The sequence below is a fragment of the Sorex araneus genome, chromosome 2, assembly GCF_027595985.1.
Source record: "Sorex araneus isolate mSorAra2 chromosome 2, mSorAra2.pri, whole genome shotgun sequence".
Lineage (NCBI taxonomy): Eukaryota > Metazoa > Chordata > Mammalia > Eulipotyphla > Soricidae > Sorex > Sorex araneus.
In genome coordinates, this window is record NC_073303.1 from 218,069,636 (window position 1) to 218,090,377 (window position 20,742).

At 44.9% G+C, this 20,742-nt stretch overlaps 1 protein-coding gene across 13 annotated transcripts in view; it reads left to right on the forward strand.

Moving 5' to 3' along the window:
* Window positions 1-20,742, forward strand: part of R3HDM2 (R3H domain containing 2) — a 184,269-nt gene that overhangs the window by 116,411 nt on the left and 47,116 nt on the right. For all 13 annotated transcript variants that reach the window (XM_055128739.1, XM_055128740.1, XM_055128741.1 and 10 more), the window contains 3 exons: window positions 8,269-8,458; window positions 17,667-17,708; window positions 20,574-20,660. In XM_055128739.1, the coding sequence (XP_054984714.1) occupies window positions 8,294-8,458; window positions 17,667-17,708; window positions 20,574-20,660 (294 nt within the window). In that variant the 5' untranslated portion in view covers window positions 8,269-8,293. Of the gene's footprint in view, window positions 1-8,268; window positions 8,459-17,666; window positions 17,709-20,573; window positions 20,661-20,742 lie in introns of those variants that run through there.

A 20,742-nucleotide genomic window follows, 5' to 3' on the forward strand; every position in this document is an offset into this window, starting at 1 on the left:
CAGGTTCCATCCCGGCCACCGTCAGGAGTGATTCTCAAGCACTGCCAAGCGTAACCACAAAAACACCACCAGAAATTCACTTTCTGGGTGTGGGCTCTGCGCTCAGGGACGACTAGCTATGGGCTCAAGGCAGGTGCTTCTGCTGCAGCCCAAGGCACGCATTTTCTGATTGTGAGTTCTCCGAGGAAGTTCATTTCTTTTAATAGTTGATTAGTATTTTGTGTATGAATGCACCACGATTTGTTTATACATTCTTCTGAGTCCCTAACTTTCAAGTGATGGTATAAACACAAGTGCCACTTGGGATTAATGTACTTATTTTTTTGGCTGATCAGTTACCGTTTATTCAGTCTTCCATCCTTCTCACCTCCCACACTCCCGGCTCCATCCTCTCTCTGGTCCGGATTAATGTACTCTTGATGTACAAGTTTGTAAAGATTGGAAGTTTTATGGGAAGTCTGCAACGGTCTGTCAGAATATGTAGCATCTGGATGTTGGTCTAGTGTTTTCCTCTGGTTTACATTCCTCCTGCATGCCCCTGGAGAAGTTGAAACTGCCCTTCTCTGAGTATCCCTTTTGCCATGTGTTCTTTTTGGTTCAATGCCTGAAAAGTTGTTTGTAGAGTTGAGGGAAAGGTATATACTCTCATTGTTCTCTACAGAGTACTAAGCTTGGCAGTTAAAATTTCATGGGGGAAATGCAGTATTTTGTCTTGAAAAATAAAAAGGTCAAACCTTGACTCCTGATTATCTTTCTCTGTATCATCCTGTTTCCTTCCCTCCTCTCCTTGTTCCCCATTTCTGATGCTGCCTGTGCAGCCTTCAGCCACTGAGGACCCCCAGGAGACATTCTGCCTTAAAATCAGCGCTGTTTGCTTGGGTAAAACGTACAGTGTGCACAAGTCAGTTGCTGAAAAGCACACGGGAGCATGCGTCTTTGCTTCCTTCCAGTGAAGCTACATGTCACATAGTTCTTTCTTCCTTTCCACCCACCACACACTCTCCCAAGCCCTTCATTTCCTCTCTGTGCTGAAAAAGCCATAAAGACTATTTCTCTGCCTCCAAACCATTTCTACTGGCTTTATTCTTCCCTGTTAAGGCATTTTAGGTGGTGGGGGGGAGCGGGGCGGTGCGGGGTGGAGGTGTTATAAACTTTCATGTCCTTTGGTTGCAACTTTTGCTTTGTTTTGATTACAGTAATTCTATACCTTAAGAGTAAGGCTGCTTTTTTTGCATAGGATTTAAAGATAAAGACTGGGAATTATTGTACTTTAAGGTATTTTGTAGAATAAGAAACCCATCGTTCAATAATTAAGGTTTTCACAACACCCAAAAGGAGAGAGAGAGCAAAAGGGAACACCCTGCCACAGAGGCGGGGTGGGGTGGAGGGGACGAGGTGGGGGTGGTGGGAGGGATGCTGGGACCATTGGTGGTAGAAAATGGGCACTGGTGGAGGGATGGACACTCGATCATTGTATGACTGAAACGCAAGCAGGAAAGTTTGTAAGTCTGTAACTGTACCTCACGGTGATTCATTAATAAAAATTTTTTTAAAAAATTAAGGTTTTGAGTACAGTGTGCCTTCAAATGTATCAAGTCTGGAATAGTAATATTCTTTATGAGAATAGTAATTCCCTTATTACTAACCCTTATTAATGGGAGGACAGCTCCTTTTTAATTTTATCTATTGATTGAGATTCTCTAGTTTACAATACTGTTACTAATAGTTTCTCATTCATATCATTCTAACAGCACACCCTCACCAGTGTACACCTCCCTTCCCCATGGGACCAAGGCCACCCACAACTCAACTGTGTGCATCATTTCTCTAGTTATGTTGCCTTTGGACCTTTGCTACCCAGCGGCCCATCTTTAAGCCCTACATATGAGAGAGCATTATGTATCACTTTCTTTTTTGTTTTTGATTTTCATTTGGGGGCCATACCCTGCAGTTCTCAGAGATTACTCCTGGCTCTGCACTCAGGGATCACTCCTGGTGGTGCCCGGGGGACCGTATGGGATGCTGGGTATTGAACATAGGTTGACCACACGCAAGGCAAGCCCCCCGCATGCTGTACTGCCTCCCTGGTCTTCTATCACTTTCTTTCAGACTGACTCAGCATGATGTCCTCCAGTTCCATCCATGTTGCTGCTGCAGATTTCGTGATCTTGCTCTTTCTTAGAGTTGCATGGTTATTCAGCTACCGTGTGCATATATACCATAGTTTCTTGGTCCACCCATCCGTAGTTGAGTGTTTTGAGTTGTTTCCATATCCTGGCTGTTGTGTAAATTCAGGGATGAACACGAGTGTGCATATGTACTTTTCAATTACTGCTTCTATAATTTGGAGATAGATGCCAAGAAGCAGTTTCCCTGGGTCGTACGGTAGTTTGATTCCTGCTTTTCGGATAGGTCTCCGTGTTGCTTTCCATAGAGGCTGAACTACACGACACTCCCACCAGCAGTGGAGGAGGTTCCTTTCTCACCGCGATGTAGCCAGCGTGAGATGATAGCTCATTGTTGTTTTATTGGGCATTTCTCTAATCATGAGTGACGGTGAACACCTTTTTATATGCCTCTCAGCCATCCTGTGTCTTCTTTGGGAAAGTGTCTGTCCACTGCCTTGCCAGTTAGCACAAGAAGTAGTCCCCAGACCCTTTGAACACTTCTTGTGTGACAAAACCCCACCAAAACAAGAAAGCTTGAGGCTCTTGTCTAGGTGGGGTTTGTGGAGCCCCCTCTGTCCTCTGACAGTGGCCTGCCTTTTTGCGACTGTGAGGGAGATGAGAGGCAGACGCTCAGGTTGAAGCTTAAAAGTGACTAACTGAGCCCTAAGTCACAGGGACAATGTCATCTTAAGATGTTGAGTGTAAATATCTTAGTGTTGAAATTTCTACACCTGATTCAGTCTCATTCTGTTTTGAGACTGAATAAACATCCTCCAGAAGATCTTAACCGCACCAAATCAGCCCTGGGCTGAAGCAGGATGTCTCTGCGCATTTTACCTGCCACAGGTGCTGGGTGGATTGGCACAGCCTTCACTGTGGGAGCCGGAGAAGATATGCCAACGGAGGCTCATTTCAGAGGTTTTTTGAACCTCATCTTCAAAGTCACCAAGGGATTGAAGTGATGATGACTCTACTCCAGAAAGTCTTTGGCAGTTAATGAAATTAGGGTAAAACTAAAAACATGCAGAATTCCACGGTTCTGGTGCCCTGGGTGTAATTCATGTGGTAGGACCACAGTAGGTACAAGTTGAAAATCATATGTGCTCCTTCCAGGAAGGCTGAGGGGAACATGCTCAGCCTCAAAGAACATTTCCCTTTCAGTTTCCTTTGAAATCAGTCCATTTCCTTTAAAATCAGTGTCTAGGGTTTGAATTTTAACACACAAATGAATTTTTTTTTTCTTTTTGGGTCACACCTGGCAATGCACAGGGGTTAATCCTGGCTCTGCACTCAGGAATTACCCCTGGCGGTGCTCAGGGGACCATATGGGATGCTGGGAATCAAACCTGGGTCGGCCGCGTGCAAGGCAAACGCCCTCCCCGCTGTGCTATCACTCCAGCCTCCACAAATGAAAATTTTAATTAAAAAAGTGAAAGTTAGGGCTCAGAGAGAATACAGCAGGTAAGGTGCTTGCTTTGCACAGGGCCAGCCTGGCTTCAATCCCTGACATCCCATACGGTCCCCTGAGCACTGCCGGGAGTGATACCCGAGTGCATTGCCAGGAATAACTGGCAATGCCGGTATGGCCCCAAAACAACAACAACAACAAAAAAAAATTGGGGCTGGAAGGTGTAACTTAAGTGGTAGCGCTCATGCCCTCCCCAGGGCCAGCACCTGAGGGTCGCCATGCTCAAGTGCCAGACAGTATAGTCACCTTCTGCCCCGAAAAGTCCCGGAGTTGAAATATATATATAGCCCACAGGTCACTATTATAAATAGACTTTTTTTTTTCTTTATGGGTCACACCCAGCGATGCTCAGGGGTTATTCCTGGCTTTGCACTCAGGAATTACTCCTGGCGGTGCTTGGGGGACCATATAGGATGCCGGGGATTGAACCCGGGTCGGCTACGTGCAAGGCAAACGCTTTACCCGCTGTGCTATCGCTCCGGCCCCGAGACTTTTTTTTTTTTTTTTTTGTCACTTAGTTAACAAGATACTAAGTGCTTTGGCTCAGAAACAGTGTTTGGACACCTTGAAGTTTGTCCAGGTAATCCAATAATTGAGTCTTTTCTGACCCCTGAGAGCAGAGGAGCTGCACGGTGTGGCCAGTCTGATAGAGGAAATACACCTGTTTGGTCAGTGGCACCCAGCATGGGAAAAAATTATGATACTGTATACTCTTCCATATTACTTTTTCTTTTTTCTTCCCCTCAGTCTTATTGATACATAGTCTATGTATAAGCTTATGGTATGTCACATAATGAATTGACATACATTTGTTGTGAATTAATTATCACAATAAGTTTTGTTAACATTCATCTCCTCGTATAATTTCATTTTTCCCCTTTGATGAGAAATTTTAGGATCTACTCCCTTAGCAGCTGCCAAGTAGATCATAGAGTGTTAACTAGAGACACCATGTTGTACATCCCATACCCAGTATTTTTTTTTTTTTTTTGCCTAATAACTAGAAGTTTGTCCCTTTTGATTATCTTCACCTAAGTCCTACCCCTTTTTTTATTTGGTAGGGGCTTGGGTTTAGGGACTATACCTGGTAATGCTCAGGGGCCTCAGTATTGGGGCGGGGGGGGGGGCGGTGACTGTGTGGCAAGAAATGATTACAAGCCTTTGAGCTGTCCTCAGCCCCTTACTCTGTTTGGGCCACATCTGGCTGTGCTCAAGGCTCACTTCTCACTCTGCACTTAAGGATCACTCCTGGCAGCCCAGAGTCAGTCCCTGGCACCATATGGTGCCCCAAGTACTGTTGGCAGCAGCCTAAACACTGTTGGGTGTGGTCCATCCTTTGGAGGGAACAGGGAGATTAAATGAGATTATATTTAAGAATTCTAGCCTGGGGGACAGCTCAGTGGCAAAAAACAAAACAAAACAAAACACCTTGCCTTAAAAGCAGAAGACCATCAGTTCCAGATGCCGCCCATGCACCAAGCATGGCTGGCTGTTGTGTTCCTTGGGATTACCAGCACACGAGCAGTGTATAGGCTCCCTGCAGCCAGTGTGCGGGGAGCATCACAGCTTGGGGGGTGTGAGCCCCGGAACTGAAGGAGTGCTGCCTTCCACGAGCTCAGGTACCCGCACCACAACTGAAAGGAGAACAGACATTTCGACCACATGTCCCAGCACTGTAGCCAAGCATGTGTGTGACGTCCCTCTGCCCTGGCAGCAACAAAGGCACGGGAGAGGGGAGGAGCCTGTCAGTCCTGTTTTTAAGTTTCCCAGCCAGAAACTCAGAGGAGGCCTGTACTGGCCTTTACTGTACCTCGAACTGAAGAGAAGAGAGGATCGGTTTACCCAAGGGCACCAAAGATGAGACGTACAGGGTGCTGGTAAAAATTATATATTGGTTTAATCATTGGTTATGCCAGTTCCCCTGTCATAACTAACGATCCACAAAGCTTTATAAGCCATGCGTCTTGTAGGAGCCTACCCATTCTGAATTAATTTTACTTTATTTTTTGGTCAGGTTTTTTTTTTTTTTAATTTTTTTGCTTTTTGGGTCACGCCTGGCGATGCACAGGAGTCACTCCTGGCTCTGCACTCAGGAATTACCCCTGGCGGTGCTCAGGGGACCATATGGGATGCTGGGAATCAAACCTAGGTCGGCCGCGTGCAAGGCAAACGCCCTACCTGCTGTGCTATTGTTTCAGCCCCCATTAATTTTTTTTTTCTTTTTGGGTCATACCTGGCAATGCACAGGGGTTACTCCTGGCTTTGCACTCAGGAATTACTCCTGGCGATGCTCAGGGGACCATGTGGGATGCTGGGAATTGAACCTGGGTCTGCCGCGTGCAAGGCAAACGCCCTACCTACTGTGCTATTGCTCCAGCCCCTAATTTTATTTTTTAAATAGAATCTTAGGGACCAGAGTGATAGTACAGTAGGCAGGGTTCTTGCCTTGCTCATGGTTGACCTGGGTTCGATCCCCAGCATCCCATATGGTCCTTCAGTCCCCACTGGGAGTGATCCCTGAGCACTGAGCCAGAAGTAATCCCTGAGTGCTGCCAGCTGAGGCCCCCAAACAAAAACAAAACAAAACAAAACAACCCAAAATAATATATAGGCTAGGGGGCTGGAGCGATAGCACAGTGGGTAGGGCGTTTGCCTTGCACTCGGTCAACCCGGGTTCGAATCCCAGCATCCCATATGGTCCCCTGAGCACCGCCAGGGGAGATTCCTGAGTGCATGAGCCAGGAGTGACCCCTGTGCATCGCCGGGTGTGACCCAAAAAGCAAAAAAAATAATAATAATATATAGGCTATTTTCCTCTGTGGTCAGTTTTTCCCTATGTCGCATCTTTCAGTTGAACTATCAAGTCAGGGCTGTACTTCTGAGGTAACATGCCTGTTCACATGTATGAAGCCCTTATCCCTGGGCACCACAAGACAAACGTCACCTGCATGTTTTTGACTGTATAAATGATACTTTGGCGTTCAAAGGGGTATTTGTCTAGCCTTATACAAAGGATGTCTCTAGGCAGCTACCCAGGAGCCACCAGAAGGTGGACAAAGCAGTATTTTTGCCTAAGGGAGGCCAGGAGGAGGTCGCCTGTGCTTCTTCATAGCTCTATCTTTTAAGGGTCTTATCCTTTAAATTTATTTAAAGAATAAAATATTTAATGTTGTGGTTTTCTTAAAGCATTGCCATTTGTTTAGCTCAATTTCTCAGACCGTGGGGAACATGACATTGTACCTCTGAGGGTTTGCTTATTTTGCAAAGGAGGAGAAGACACATTCAAGGTTGAAGTGCATTCAGTTTCTCGTCTGGATTAACTGATCGATGGAGCTGAGCTTATTTAACTTCAACAATTGCTTAAGAACCCGAATCTACATATAGAAGATCAATTTTTGTTTGTGAGTTAGGCTTTGAGAGCTGTGTTGACATTCACAGGCTTTCTCAGGTAGAAACTAAGTGATAAAGAGCCAGCCCTGCCTTCTCTGCACAGACACACTCCGTCACAGTAGGTGACAAAGCAAAGGTTCTCCCTCCCGGACAGACCCGGCCTTTGAGAAAGCCAGGGGACTGCAAAATTCTCTTCTTGCTTTTTTCAGCTTCCTTGAAATAAAGGAAAGAATTTAAAATTCCATAACCACTGTCTGGTTTTGCTGCTTTCTAGTGGAGAGACAGCTGAAACTGGTAACAGTCTATGGTTTATGTTGAAGTTCTCCCGGGGAACGGAAGAGTTGTCCTCTCTGGTGATGAAATAGAGCTTCATATTTTCTTTCAGCCTCTAGTAAGTTCACGTGATGGAATCCTCAAGCTGAAAATGAGCAGATTTTTAGGGAATAATTAAGGGCTACTGCCCTTGTTAGGGAGAGTAAATAAAATGCTAAGGAGACTCAGATTCGTTACATTGCTTTAGAACTGAATCCTGGCAAATCTCAAAACAAGTATGTTAAGTAAAAGAATCCAGATGATACGTAACGTAAAATTCTAGAAAATTGGACTGAGATGCAGCTAGCTCAGTGGTAGGGCACATGCCCTGGACGTTTCCCCTTGGTTGACAACGTTAAAAAAAAAAAAAAAAAAAAAGACTCCCGAATGCAGACTAACGTGAGGTGTGATAGAAAGCAGAGCAGGGTCTGGGGAAGATGGGCAGTGGAGAAGGGCATGAAGGCATGGCAGGAAGGCAGGGGAGGTATGAAGGAGCAGGGGCAAATTTGAGGTGATGAGATCGGCGACTCTCTTGAGTGCAGTGGTGATTTCATGGGTATATGCGTGTTCCATAACTTGGAGGTGTCGGTCATTGGTAAAGCACTCACATGTTTGAGGCCTGGGTTGGGTTCCCTGGACTGCATCATTCCCCAGGCTTGACTGGGGAGCAGCCTCCGAGCACGGAGCTGGGCATAGCCACTGAGGACAGCTGGATGTGCCTCTCCCAACAACAACAACAAAATAAAAGTAGAAAAAGAGTCCCTTAAAGTATTTTTTTAAGCAACCTTTATCAAAGAATACTTATTTTAGACCAACGGGAAGGTACTGAAGACTTGTGTGTGAAAGTCTTAGTGTGTGCCGGGTCTTATGCGTATACGCCTCTTGTTTTTAACAAATTAGCAAATTCCATGTTTCTTTAATTGTCCATAGAGACTCCTGTACTCTATTGAAGAAGATGTCTAACAGTAACACTACGCAAGAGACTTTAGAAATAATGAAAGAATCAGAAAAAAAACTGGTGGAAGAATCTGTAAACAAAAACAAGTTTATAGCTAAGACTCCAAGCAAGGAAGAAATTGAGAAAGAGAGTGAAGATTCCGGTTCACGCCAGGAGACACAGGTAAGGTACAGTGTATACGTGACTCTTGTGTGTGTGGTTTTTTGTGTGTGTGTGTGGGGTGGAGGGGTGGGGGGATAGTCGGAGAGGAGGTGGCAGGAAGACATGCCTGGCACGGCTCAGGGGTTACTCCTGGCTCTACACTCAGCAATTACTCGTGATGGTACTCAAGGGACCAGATGGGAACCTGGGGATTGAATCCATGTCGGCTGCATGCAAGGCAAACACCCTGCTGTACTATTGCGCCAGCCTTATTCTTTTTACATATGAATATAGCTTTAGAGGTGGCATTGGGGATCTGTAGGAAGCCAATCACTTATACCAACATTCAGTTATTTTTTGTTTGTTTGTTTTGCTTTTTGGGTCACATGTGGCGATGCACAGGGGTACTCCTGGCTCATGCATTCAGAAATTAACTCCTGGCCATGCTCAGGGGACCATATGGGATGCTGGGAATCGAACCCGGGTTGGCCATGTGCAAGGCAAACGCCCTACCCGCTGTGCTATCACTCCAGCCCTCAACATTCATTTCTTTCTAAAAAAAATCTAAATTCAAAAAAAAATAAAATGAAAAAATCTAAATTCAGAGAGCAGAGGGACAGAAAGCTAGTACAGCGGGTAGGGCTCTTTCCTTGCATACAGCCAACCTGGGTTTGATCCCTGGCATTCTGTATAATCCCCCAAGCCACACCAGGAATGATGCCCTAGTGCAGAGCCAGGAGTAATCCCTGAGCCTGGATGGGTGTGTCCAAAAGCAAGTAATAATAGTTAAATTCCTGGGACAGAGAGGTATCTAAGTGAACTGGAGTTTCATGCTTTGCATGTGGAAGGATTGGATTTAATCCATTGCAGAGTGTCCTAAGCACCTCTGGGAGTAAACCCCCAGCACAAAAGCAGGAATATTGCCAGCACCTCAATGTGTAGCCCCTAAGTCCCTGCCAAAAAAAAAAAAACACATTTTTAAAAAATTCCGCTTTCAAGAAAATCTCCTTGGGACTGGAGAGATAGTACAGCAGATCAGGCTCTTGTCTTGCAAGCGGCCAACCCAGGTTTGATCGCTGGCATCCCATATGGTCCTTTAAGCACCACCAAGAGTATATCCCTAAGTGCAGAGACAGGAGTAATCCCTGATCATCACTAGACATTGCCCAAAAAACAAAAACCAAAAGAAAGAAAATCTCCTTCCCCCTTTTGTCATAACAACTGTGGAGTGAAGCCTGTAAAGAAGACGGGAACTGGAGCTGGAGCAATAGCACAGTGGGGAGGGCGTTTGCCTTGCACGCAGCCGACCCGGGTTCGATTCCCAGCATCCCATATGGTCCCCTGAGCACCGCCAGGAGTAATTCCTGAGTGCAGAGCCAAGAGTAACCCCTGTGCATCGCCAGGTGTGACCCAAAAAGCAAAAAAAAAAAAAAAAAAAAAAAAAAGATGGGAACTGCTAGCCCATTTGGACCTGAGTTATACTGATTCTTGATACACTTTGCTATTTTTAATAACTAAAAAACAAACTATACAAACCTTTAACAAGTCATAGTATGTCTCATACAATAACACCTAAAACTAGGGCTACCTGGCTTTAGACACTGTGCTAGATTCATATCCTGGTCGTGTTAAAACAGTCAGCATTTTCTAGATCAGAAATAGTTTTTTGCCACCACCCGCCCAAACAGAGCCACAGCAGCTGAAAACTTCCATAACCCAATCACCGCCATGCTCACAGCCAAACTCCACGGGCTCAGGACGGGAAGAGCCTCATCCAGGAATGAATCTACTGGAAAACTCAGGTGTGCGGATTTGGTGACGAGAATCTGCAGGCTCTCACAGAGTCAGGATGGATGACCTCCCCCATCCCCCTGTTCTTCAGTGAGCCTGGCAGTCACACCTGCGAGCTGCCTCTGGCTCCATATAAGCTCATTAACCAGCCGTAATTCAGAAACTCATAAATAAATCTTGAAAGAGATCAACAAGCTGCAGAGGTGCTTCCAAACCCCAAAGTCAACATCCAGTAAAAAATTTAATCACCCTATTTAAAATTATAGAATTCCTGGAGTGCACAGCCACAAATGCATCATACTCTACAAGAGACACGTCATACTCTACACCACTGATGTACCAGGAGTTGTGTGCCACATTCGATGGGGACGTAAAGCAGAAGACAATCAGTCTCAATTAAAATATTAGTACACAAGGCTCAGTTTGTAACATCTTAATAATCTCTTATGCAGGGGGCTAATGGCTCCAGGGTGAGATATTACAATCTTCACACTTTCTTCTAAGGAAATATTTTTTGATGATTTTTAGTGAATTGTTTATAACAGGCAATACAAAATAAATTATTTAGGACCTGCTATTGGGGCAGGCTTGGGTAGTGATTTGGAAAATTCAAAATAATGGTGGTGGGAAGGTGTTGGAATAGTGAATGTAATCATTGTTGAACAACTTTTTGTTTTGTTTTGTTTTTGGGTCACACCTGGCGATGCACAGGGGTTACTCCTGGCTCTGCACTCAGGAATTACTCCTGGTGGTGTTCAGGGGACCACATGGGATGCTGGGAATCGAACCCAGGTTGGCCATGTGCAAGGCAAACACCCTACCCGCTGTGCTATTGCTCCAGCTCGCATTGTTGAACAACTTTATAAAAATTAAAATTGTTTTAAAAAATAGTTTTTGAGGGGACTGGAGCAATACACAGCGGGTAGGGCGTTTACCTTGCACGCGGCTGACCCAGGTTTGATTCCCAGCATCCCATATGGTCCCCTGAGCACCGCCAGGAGTAATTCCTGAGTGCAGAGCCAGGAGTAACCTCTGTGCATCGCCAGGTGTGACCCAAAAACAAAATAAAATAAAATAAAATAGTGTTTGAACTTGCCACTTGGTATGGGATTCAGAGGAATTCCACTCTTCAGTTGCCGTGTTTCGTAGCACTATGCAGATGTGATGGCCAACCTCCTCCAGGCCTTCTCTTTGGTACTCAGCCAGCCCAGACTCCGAGCTGATCTAGCTCACGTGTTCCAACCCTACCTATCTGTGGTCACTGCTGGTTTCCTCTGTCATCAAGCCCATATTTTGTATATCTTCTCTTCGTGACCAGTGATGAGTGAGACTGGTCTTTATCATAGGCTTAGGAAATAGACTGGTAACTCTCAGAGGTTTAAAAAGCAATAGCTCCACAAGAGGAAAACTGCCAACCCAATCAAAAAATGGGGTGATGAAATGAACAGAAACTTTCTCAGAGAAGAAATCTGAATGGCTCAGAGGCACATGAGAAAATGCTCTGCATCACTAATCATCAGGGAGATGCAGATCAAAACAACAATGAGATGTCATCTCACACCATAAAGACTGGCCCACATCCAAAAAAAAAAAGCAACTGGTGTTGGCATGGATGTGGGGAGAAAGGAACTCTGCTTCACTGCTGGTGGGAATGCCGACTGGTTCAGCCCTTTTGGAAAACAATATGGACGATTCTCAAAAAATTAGAAATGGAGCTCCCATTTGACCCAGCAATACCACTCCTGGGAATATATCCCAGAGAGGCAAAAAGGTATAGTAGAAATGACATCTGCACTTGTATGTTCATTGCAGCACTGTTTACAATAGCCAAAATCTGGAAAAAACTGGAGTGCCCAAAAAGAGATGAATGGTTAAAGAAACGTTGGTACATCTACTCAATGGAATACTATGCAGCTGTTAGAAAAGATGAAGTCATGAAATTTGCATATAAGTGGATCAGCATGGAAAGTATCATGTTGAGTGAAATGAGTCAGAAAGAAAGAGACAGACATAGGAAGATTGCACTCATATGTGGATTATAAAGTAGCAGAATGGGAGACTAACACCCAAGAGTAGTAGAGATAAGAACCAGGAGGTCTGCCCCACAGCTTCAGCAGAGACAGAGAAGGGAACACATAGTAGAGGATGTTTGGAAGACCCACTCAGGTTGAAAGCTGCGTACCAAAAGTAGACTATAGACCGAACACGATGGCCACTCAATACCTCTATTGCAAACTACAACACCCAACAAGCGAGAGAACAAAAGGGAATGCCCTGCCGCAGAGGCAGGGTAGGGTGGTGGGGTGGGCGTGGTGGGAGGGATACTGGGAACATTGGTGGAGGTGACAGGGCACTGGTGGAGGGATGTAAATGAAATGCAAACATGAAAGTTCATAAGTTTGTAACTACCTCACGGTGATTCACTAATAAAAATTTATTTAAAAATAAATAAATAAATAAATAAATAAATAAGCAATAGCATGGGCTGGAGCAATAGCACAGCGGGCAGGGCGTTTGCCTTGCACGCGGCCAACCCGGGTTCGATTCCCAGCATCCCATATGGTCCCCTGAGCACTGTCAAGAGTAATTCCTGAGTTTATGAGCCAGGAGTACCCTGAGCATCGCTGGGTGTGACCCAAAAAGCAATAAATAAATAAATAAAAAACAATAGCAGGGCCGGAGAGATAGTTCAATGGGTAGGGTGTTTGCCTTGCACGCAGCCAACCCAGGTTCAATTCCCACCATTCCATATGGTGCCCGAAGCACGCCAGGTATGATTCCTGAGTGCAGAGCCAGGAATAACCCCTGAGCATCGCCAGGTGTGACCCAAAAAGCAGCAAAATAAATAAAATGAAAAGCAGTAGCAATGTTTTGAAGGATCTAGAAGCTTAAAGTATAATTTCTCCTGTTGAGAAATTCACCCCACCCTGTCTTTAAAGAATTAAATGGCAACACTATAAAGAGGTAAATTAAAATTAGGCAACTCTAAAATATTTTGTTTTCTAGCTGCATGCTTTTCCCACTCTCTCCTCTGACCATATGTCAGATCTCCTGGCTGCCCTTCTTACCATTTTCTTTTGTGTGTGAGTTATCATGTCCCTGATCCCCCAGAGTTTGCGTAGACAGTGTGACTGTTCCAGTTATCCTTCCCAGCCTCTACTAATGCCAATAGTGGTTTTAAAAGATGAGAACAAGGGGCCAGAGCGATAGCACAGCGGGTAGGGTGTTTGCCTTGCACGCGGCCGACCCGGGTTCGATCCCCGGCATCCCATATGGTCTCCCAAGCACCGCCAGGAGTAATTCCTGAGTGCAGAGCCAGGAGTAACCCCTGAGCATCGCTGGGTGTGACCCAAAAAGCAAAAAAAAAAAAAAAAAGATGAGAACAGATCGGTGGCTGATAAATGTTTAATTATGTGCCGTCACAGTCCATGTAAAACACAATTGGATGAATTTGGGGAGCAAGTTACTCTGTCCCTGGATACTATTGTCAGTGCTTCTGAAGCTCTGCTCCGTGTCCTTCTTGAAGAAAAGATAGGACCTTTGTGGGTTGGCTTCGTTGCTTTGTCTTTTGTCCACTGCTGGACAGATTTTCAATGCACTTGCTAACGTCTTCACCTGGACGCAGGAGGAAGGAAGTGGGCGGCTGGGAGGGCACCTGCTCCCTCTGGCTCCTGGACGCTGCCCGCGCAGGCGGAGCGGCTGCCGCCATCTGCTGGAGCTCCTGCTCCTGCTCTCAGGTCCTGCTGACCAGAGGCCTCCTTCTAACATCCCTCATAGCGTATAATGGTGTTTCCTGTCAACAGACATCCTCCTCCTCTTCTGCCTTCTCCCCCCACGGACAGACGTCTCCCCAGGAGCCTCACTGCTACTGTCAGGAAGGTGCCTGTCACAAAATTGGTTGTGGAAAGGTCAGGCTGGAGGAATAAAATAGCATGTAGGGCACTTGCCTTGCCCACAGTCAACCGAGGGTCAGTCCCTGGCATCCCATGTGGTCCCCTGAGCACTGCCAGGAGGGATCCCTTTGTGCCAAGCCAGGAGCAAGGCCTGAGCATAACCAGGTGTGGCCCAAAAACCAAAAAAGGAGAAAAGAAAGGAAACTTGTGGAAAAGTGAGACATTAGACTTAGATCAGCAGTTCGAATGCAGAACCTCTTTTTCCCAGAAACCTTTTTGTGCCATCAAGAGGCAAGTTCTGGGGCCAGGGAGAGAGTCTAGTAGGCAGGGCTCTTGCCTTGCAGGTGGCCAACGGATACGGGATCCCCAGCACCCCAGATGCTCTCCCAAGCCCGCCAGGAGTGATCCCTGAGTGCAGAGCCAGGAGTAACTCTGAGAATAGCCAGGTGTGTCCCAAAACCGAAAACAAAAGTTGAAAAAAGAAGCAGGTTCTCAGATTCATTTCTGAATGGGCAAGTTCTGACTTAACACATGCTGGAATTAGGTGGGTCCTGGGTCTGACTCCTTGCTGGGCTCTCTGCCTTTAAACATGTAATCCCTTCTGATTCATCTGTCATACTGCTTTAGAAAGATGCCTATGAAAATAAAGATCTGATTGTTGATTATTTTCAAACTTAGTTTGTCTCATTTCCCATGTCTGCCAGTTTTCTGCCTCAGGTATCCTGTTCTTCAGCATTACCTTATTCCTTGGTTCCTTATAAACTGTAGGAACTGAAAAATGTGGAGGGAACTTGCTTTTTTATGGATTTTCTTTATCAATGGTTCCCTCCGTGGTATGCTTACCTTGGCTTCCTCTAACCCCTGAGCCCACCTGCCAACCTCTGATATGTATATGTCTTTCAGAACTCAGTCCAGATGGATGTTTCTCCAGGAATCTGTCCTGGACAACCTTACTGATTGCAAGTCTGTACTGTTTAATTCTCCAGTGAAGGTCTGTCTGCTTCACAGAACCAGAAGCTCCATGACATGCTGGATTAGTTCCCTTGGGGCTCACCCTTGTATCTCTGAGCTGCATCAGCACAGCTCCTTATCAGCAGTCAATATTTGTAAATGTATGACGTTATGGATTGATAGATCTTAATTAGACATTAGTGCCCTGTGGCCCTCCAGGAGTGCCTCTATAATGCACTTAATGTACTGGGCTGTAATTTATCTTCTCCAACACGGTTATGAATTCCTCTTTGAAGAGATTTGTGTCTTCTATGTCTGTATCCTCCAGTAGTTATTATGGTACCTGGTACATATTGGGCTCGCAGTATGTGTTTGACTATTGAATGAAAACAGTCCCTTCTGGGAAATGAGCAGGTTTCATGTGTTGCTTGGCGGGTTATAAATTAGTCGGGCTTCTTCGTGTGAAATTTGATAATACTTGATAAGCTTTTTTAAGGAACTAAAGATAGAATGTATTTATGGATATGCTAGTGTTATTGAAGCATTGTTTCAATGACAAAATCAGAAGCATCTTAAATGGTGTAATTTAAGAAAGAGCCTGTTCAAAGGAGCTCTGTCACAGCCAGGCAGTGGACTGCTGAGGAATCCATTAAACAGTTGGTTTTCCCTAGCATGATATCCACAACAAGAAATTTTTTTTTCCTTTTTAGGTCACACCTGGCGATGCACAGGGGTTACTCCTGGCTCTGCACTCAGAAATTACTCCTGGCGGTGCTCGGGGGACCCGATGGGATGCTGGGAATCGAACCTGGGTGGGCCACGTGCAAGGCAAACGCCCTACCCGCTGTGCTATCACTCCAGCCCCCCCAAAAAGAAATTTTTTTTTTAAAAAAAAGAAATTTTAAAACAAGCTTGAGAAACAGTATGTAACAATACATTTTTGGGGAGGGAAATATACTTTTTAGTTTAAAAGCAAACCTACATATATAGAGAGGTACAGTAATAAGTTTATTCATGCATAAAAATATCTCTGGACAAATTACAAGAAATTAAATACTCATTGATCTTTTGGGAAGGGACCCGGATAACTGGTCGAATGGATGTTTTTTTATATCTGCGCCTACCCTCTTCTCATTATGCCTCTTGAATGTTTGTGCTCTGTATGTGATATTGCCTATCAAAAATAGTTACAGTTGCCAGAGCACTAGTGCAGCGGCTAAGGTTCTTGACTAGGATGTGGCTGACCCGGGTTTTGGTCCCTGGAACCCATTGGTGATCTCTGAGCACCACCCTCAGGAGTGTTTCCTGTGCATAGAGCCAGGATTAACCCCTGAGCACCATGAGGTGTGGCCCAAAAGGGAAAAAAAATTTACAAACACTGCTGCATCTTTCTGTCTTGTGACTCTTCCCTTGCCCTAAGATCTTGACACTGACCGGGTTCGTGATCATTTCTTTTTCTTTCCTTACATTTTCTTGGTTCTCTGTTTCTGCACTGTGGCAGTGTTGTTTTGGTAAATAATAAGGAAGTCAAAAGAAAGAGAAATCCTTTCCTACCTGGATCCAAGCTGATCTCTGCCTCTGTCTGTTCCTCCCACGCCTGCCCGCGGGCTCCAGTCTTCCGGACCCTCCAGCACAGTGACTTTCACCCGAATACCTCGGGTGCCCTGAATTCTTCATCTCAGGCATCACCACTCCCCATCCGCTTCTCAGAAGCACCGTTTTGACTCCTCAGTTGTTCAGAAACCTTACCAGTTTCCTCTCATTCCGACGGACGAAACCGCCGCCTGCCCCACCTCCCTTGTTCTGGAGCGCTTGCCCTTCCCTTTCATCCTCCCGCCTCTTCACCCTGTTCTGTCTTAAATTCCAGACCGAGACCGTCTAGGAGAAGTGGGAAAGTTTTCATTCAGGAAGGGAACAGTTGACAAGAGTCCTCATTCCATTTCCATTGGGACCCGTGTCATGTAGCAAGTTAGAATTCTGAAGCATTGTCCCGTAAATGTATTATGATAAGGGACTGAAGAGCTGGTATATGCAGCCAATCCCGGTTTCATCCCCAAAGACTGCCAGGAGTAAGTAGCTCCTGAGTAAGCTGGGCGTTACCTCACCCCACCCCCTGAAAGATTTAGTTAGGGGCCAAATTTCACATCCATTATGGTTTAAGTAGACTCTGGTGAGAGAAACTTGGTGAAACGTCTCCTTTAAGTAGACTCTGGTGAGAGAAACTTCTGGAAATGTTAAGACCATAGCAGAAATGCTCTTACTCTGCTATGGTCTTAACGTTTCCAGAAGTATGTTAATCAGGAGGGGATTCTGTGGTTTATCTCAGAGTAGCTCATAATTCTTTTTTCTCTGAGATAAACCCACTAGCCAGTATCTTCCTATTTTTTGTCTTCATGGTGAGTGGTAATTTGTCAGTGTTCCGTGTCACAGTTGCTAGAGCCATGTATGGGGACAACCATGGGAAATACGTCTTATCAAATTCGACTTTTAAAAGGATGTTTTCAGTTAGTGCTTTTTCTTTATAAATTTATATTGCTTTTGACTAAAATCCTGATCTCCCCCACATTTACTGTCTTCTGATTCTCTCCTGACAGAGGCGGACATCCAGCCATGGCCATGCCAGGAAAAGAGCCAAGGTGAGGATCCTTTCTCTGTGGCTTCCTTTCTGGTATTACTCATAAGACATTTCACAAACAGACACCCCCAGTACCATTTTACACGGGTTATTTATAGGTCAAACTGTCGTCCCCACATTTTCTGTTCAAATTGTGTCCATTCATACACCTATGTGCACACACACAAGACACACATGCACATACACATGTCCTTTTGGGGTGTCTTTTTCTCCATTATTTCTAGTTCAGTCACAGAAATATCTACTAACTGAAAGGATACCCACCTCGGGTCTCCCACAGTGAGTCAGAGTAAATTATTGCTGGTTTTGTGTAATGTCAATCTCTCATATCCCTTTTGACTTCACTAGGACAACAACTGTTTGTTTATGAGTTTCCCCCCCCCCTATATTTTTTTCTTTCCCACCTTCCTTCCCTCACTCCTGTTCATCCTTCCCTTTCTCTCTATTTCCTCCCCTTCCTTCCATCCTTCCTCCCTCCTTCCTCCGCTCGGAGTTTTCTTTAAGATATATCCTATCCCATAAACAGAAATGACTAAACATTTTTGGACATTCTAAAAATACAGAATTTTTTTATGTTTTACTTTTTAGATTGGGGCAGAGAGGGAAATTTTGTTTTTAATCATTATTCGATAAAATGATCACATCACTGATTATTTTAAGCGATGTTGTCAGGGTGGGCTATATGTGTTAGTGTGATGCCTTTTGAATTAGCTGGGGAACAGTAAACTAGTAAATTTTTTTTTTCCAGTGGGAACAGTTGTCACTAGAAGATAATAGTTAAACCCTTTTCCCCTAGAAAAATAAAAAGTCAGCACTTACTGACCCAGCCAGTATGTGGCTTGGGTTTAAAGACCACAGCTTAGGGGCTGGAGTGATAGCACAGCGGGTAGGGCATTTGCCTTGCACGCGGCTGACCCGGGTTCGATTCCCAGCATCCCATATGGTCCCCTGAGCACCACCTGGAGTAATTCCTGAGTGCAGAGCCAGGAGTAACCCCTGTGTGCCTGTGCATTGCCAGGTGTGACCCAAAAAGCAAAAATAATAATATAATAATAATAATAAAGACCACAGCCTAGGGACCAGTACAGCAGGTAGGATGCTTGCTTTGCACATGACCAGCCAGCTTCATTCCCTGGCAACTCAGTTGGTACCCAGCAAACCCCCTGGCCCCCACCCCCGCCCAGGAGTGATCCCAGGGCACAGAGCCAGGAATAAATCCTCACCACTCGTGGATGTGGCAACAAAACAAAACAAAAAAGACCACAGATTATAAATTGACTTCATGCCTTACCTTTCATGGTCTAGTCCACAGCAATGGGTTTGATATTAAAATTCAGAACAGGGTTAGAAAAATAACTCAGTGGGCTGCTTTGCATGCAGGAGCCCCTGGTATTCCCTGGTCCTCTGAGCACCGCTGGGAGTGAACCCTAAGCATAGAGCTGAGAATGGCGTGACTCTCCCACCAGTCCCCAGCACTGCTAGTTCTAGCCTGAAACAACAGCAGCAGCATTCAGAGCAAAGGGTGTTCACTGCTGCTTCATTTCTTTCCAAAAGGTTTGAAATAGGTTAGATAGTTAATATCTCTATTCTTCAGCTAAGGAAATTTAGGATTGCAGAGATGAAGTGTGTTTGACACTCACTAGTTCATGGCAGAACCAAACTAAAAGTCAGTTCTTCAGACTTGCAAGTTCTTTTCGTTATACTGAACTACCCAGAACACGCATACCAAATCTGGCTCTTTTCTATTCACTGTGAGCCTTCATCTTATTGAAAGAATCCTCAGCAAATGTTTACAGGTAGATTTCTAATGAGTCACTATGCAAATTTTAGCTTGGGGATCCCTAGGAGAACATTGATTTGCGCAGTGAATTTCAGTTCCCGCAGGGATTATTCTCCAGCCATCAGAAAGAAATGAAGTGAATTTCCTTTTTATCATATTAATCCCCAAACGTTAGGATTTTCTTTCTCTTTATTTCTTTCTTAGACATTTGGCACCTCAAACTTAGCATCATCTACACTCCTTGTCTACACTGTGTAAGGCTCTTGTTTGATACGGACGTCTACTTTATTTGATTTAATTCTCACGGCAAATGAGTATTTGTATCCAGGTTTTATTGTAGAATTATGGAAACTGAGAGGTCAGTAGTTTATAAGAACAAAATCAAAAGCAGAAGCTAGGACTTTTTTTTTTTTTAAGTAAATAGATTTTATTTAGAGGTTTCTGAGGGAAGGAGGAAGGGATAAGTGGGAGAGAATAGTAAGAATAACGCGTTCAAGAGAGGACTCGAGCTTCTCCAAGGGTGGAGGAGGCCCCTACACATAAGTGAGCTTTAGACACAAAAGTAAGAAAGCATGAAAGTACACATCGCAAGAGGGGAGATGCGGGCGACACATGTGCTCGGGTGACACATGTGCTCGGCCACCAGGCGCAAGCAACACGTGGGCTCAGGCAGCATATGTGAGCCTAGGACTTTTTTTTAATGTAGGAGTACTGCTGTTTCTTCAGCCACTGATTAAGCTGACTGAAGGGGCATGAGCTCCACAAGCTGGAACCTTTCTCCTAAGCTCTGCTGCTCCATGTTCCTGGTATACTTCTGAGTCTAAAATGGAGCACTGGGCTAGGGACAGAAGAGAAGGTAGTCGTTTTCCTTCTCTAACTAAAGTAACTATTTCATTTTGTATTTCTGCTGCCATCAGCAGAATTATATTTCAAGTGAAGCAGAAACAGGTGACTAGACCAATTTGGAGAAAAGAAACAAAACTACTTAGTGGAAGCACAAGCAGACTCTAAGAGATGCCCTTCATTCAGCCGAAACCTTTCTGAATGTCCACCAAGAAGATGTATATTTGTGTTTGTGTTTTTCAGTCCAATTCCAAGCTCAAGTTGGTACGAAGCCTCGCTGTATGTGAAGAGTCCTCTGCCCCGTTTGCTGATGGGCCACTGGAATCCCAGGTAGATTCCTTATAAAAGTGTTGCTTTTCAGCTTGGCCGTTGGCTGGGAAAAGGTAATATAGCAACCGCAGCATCAGCTGTA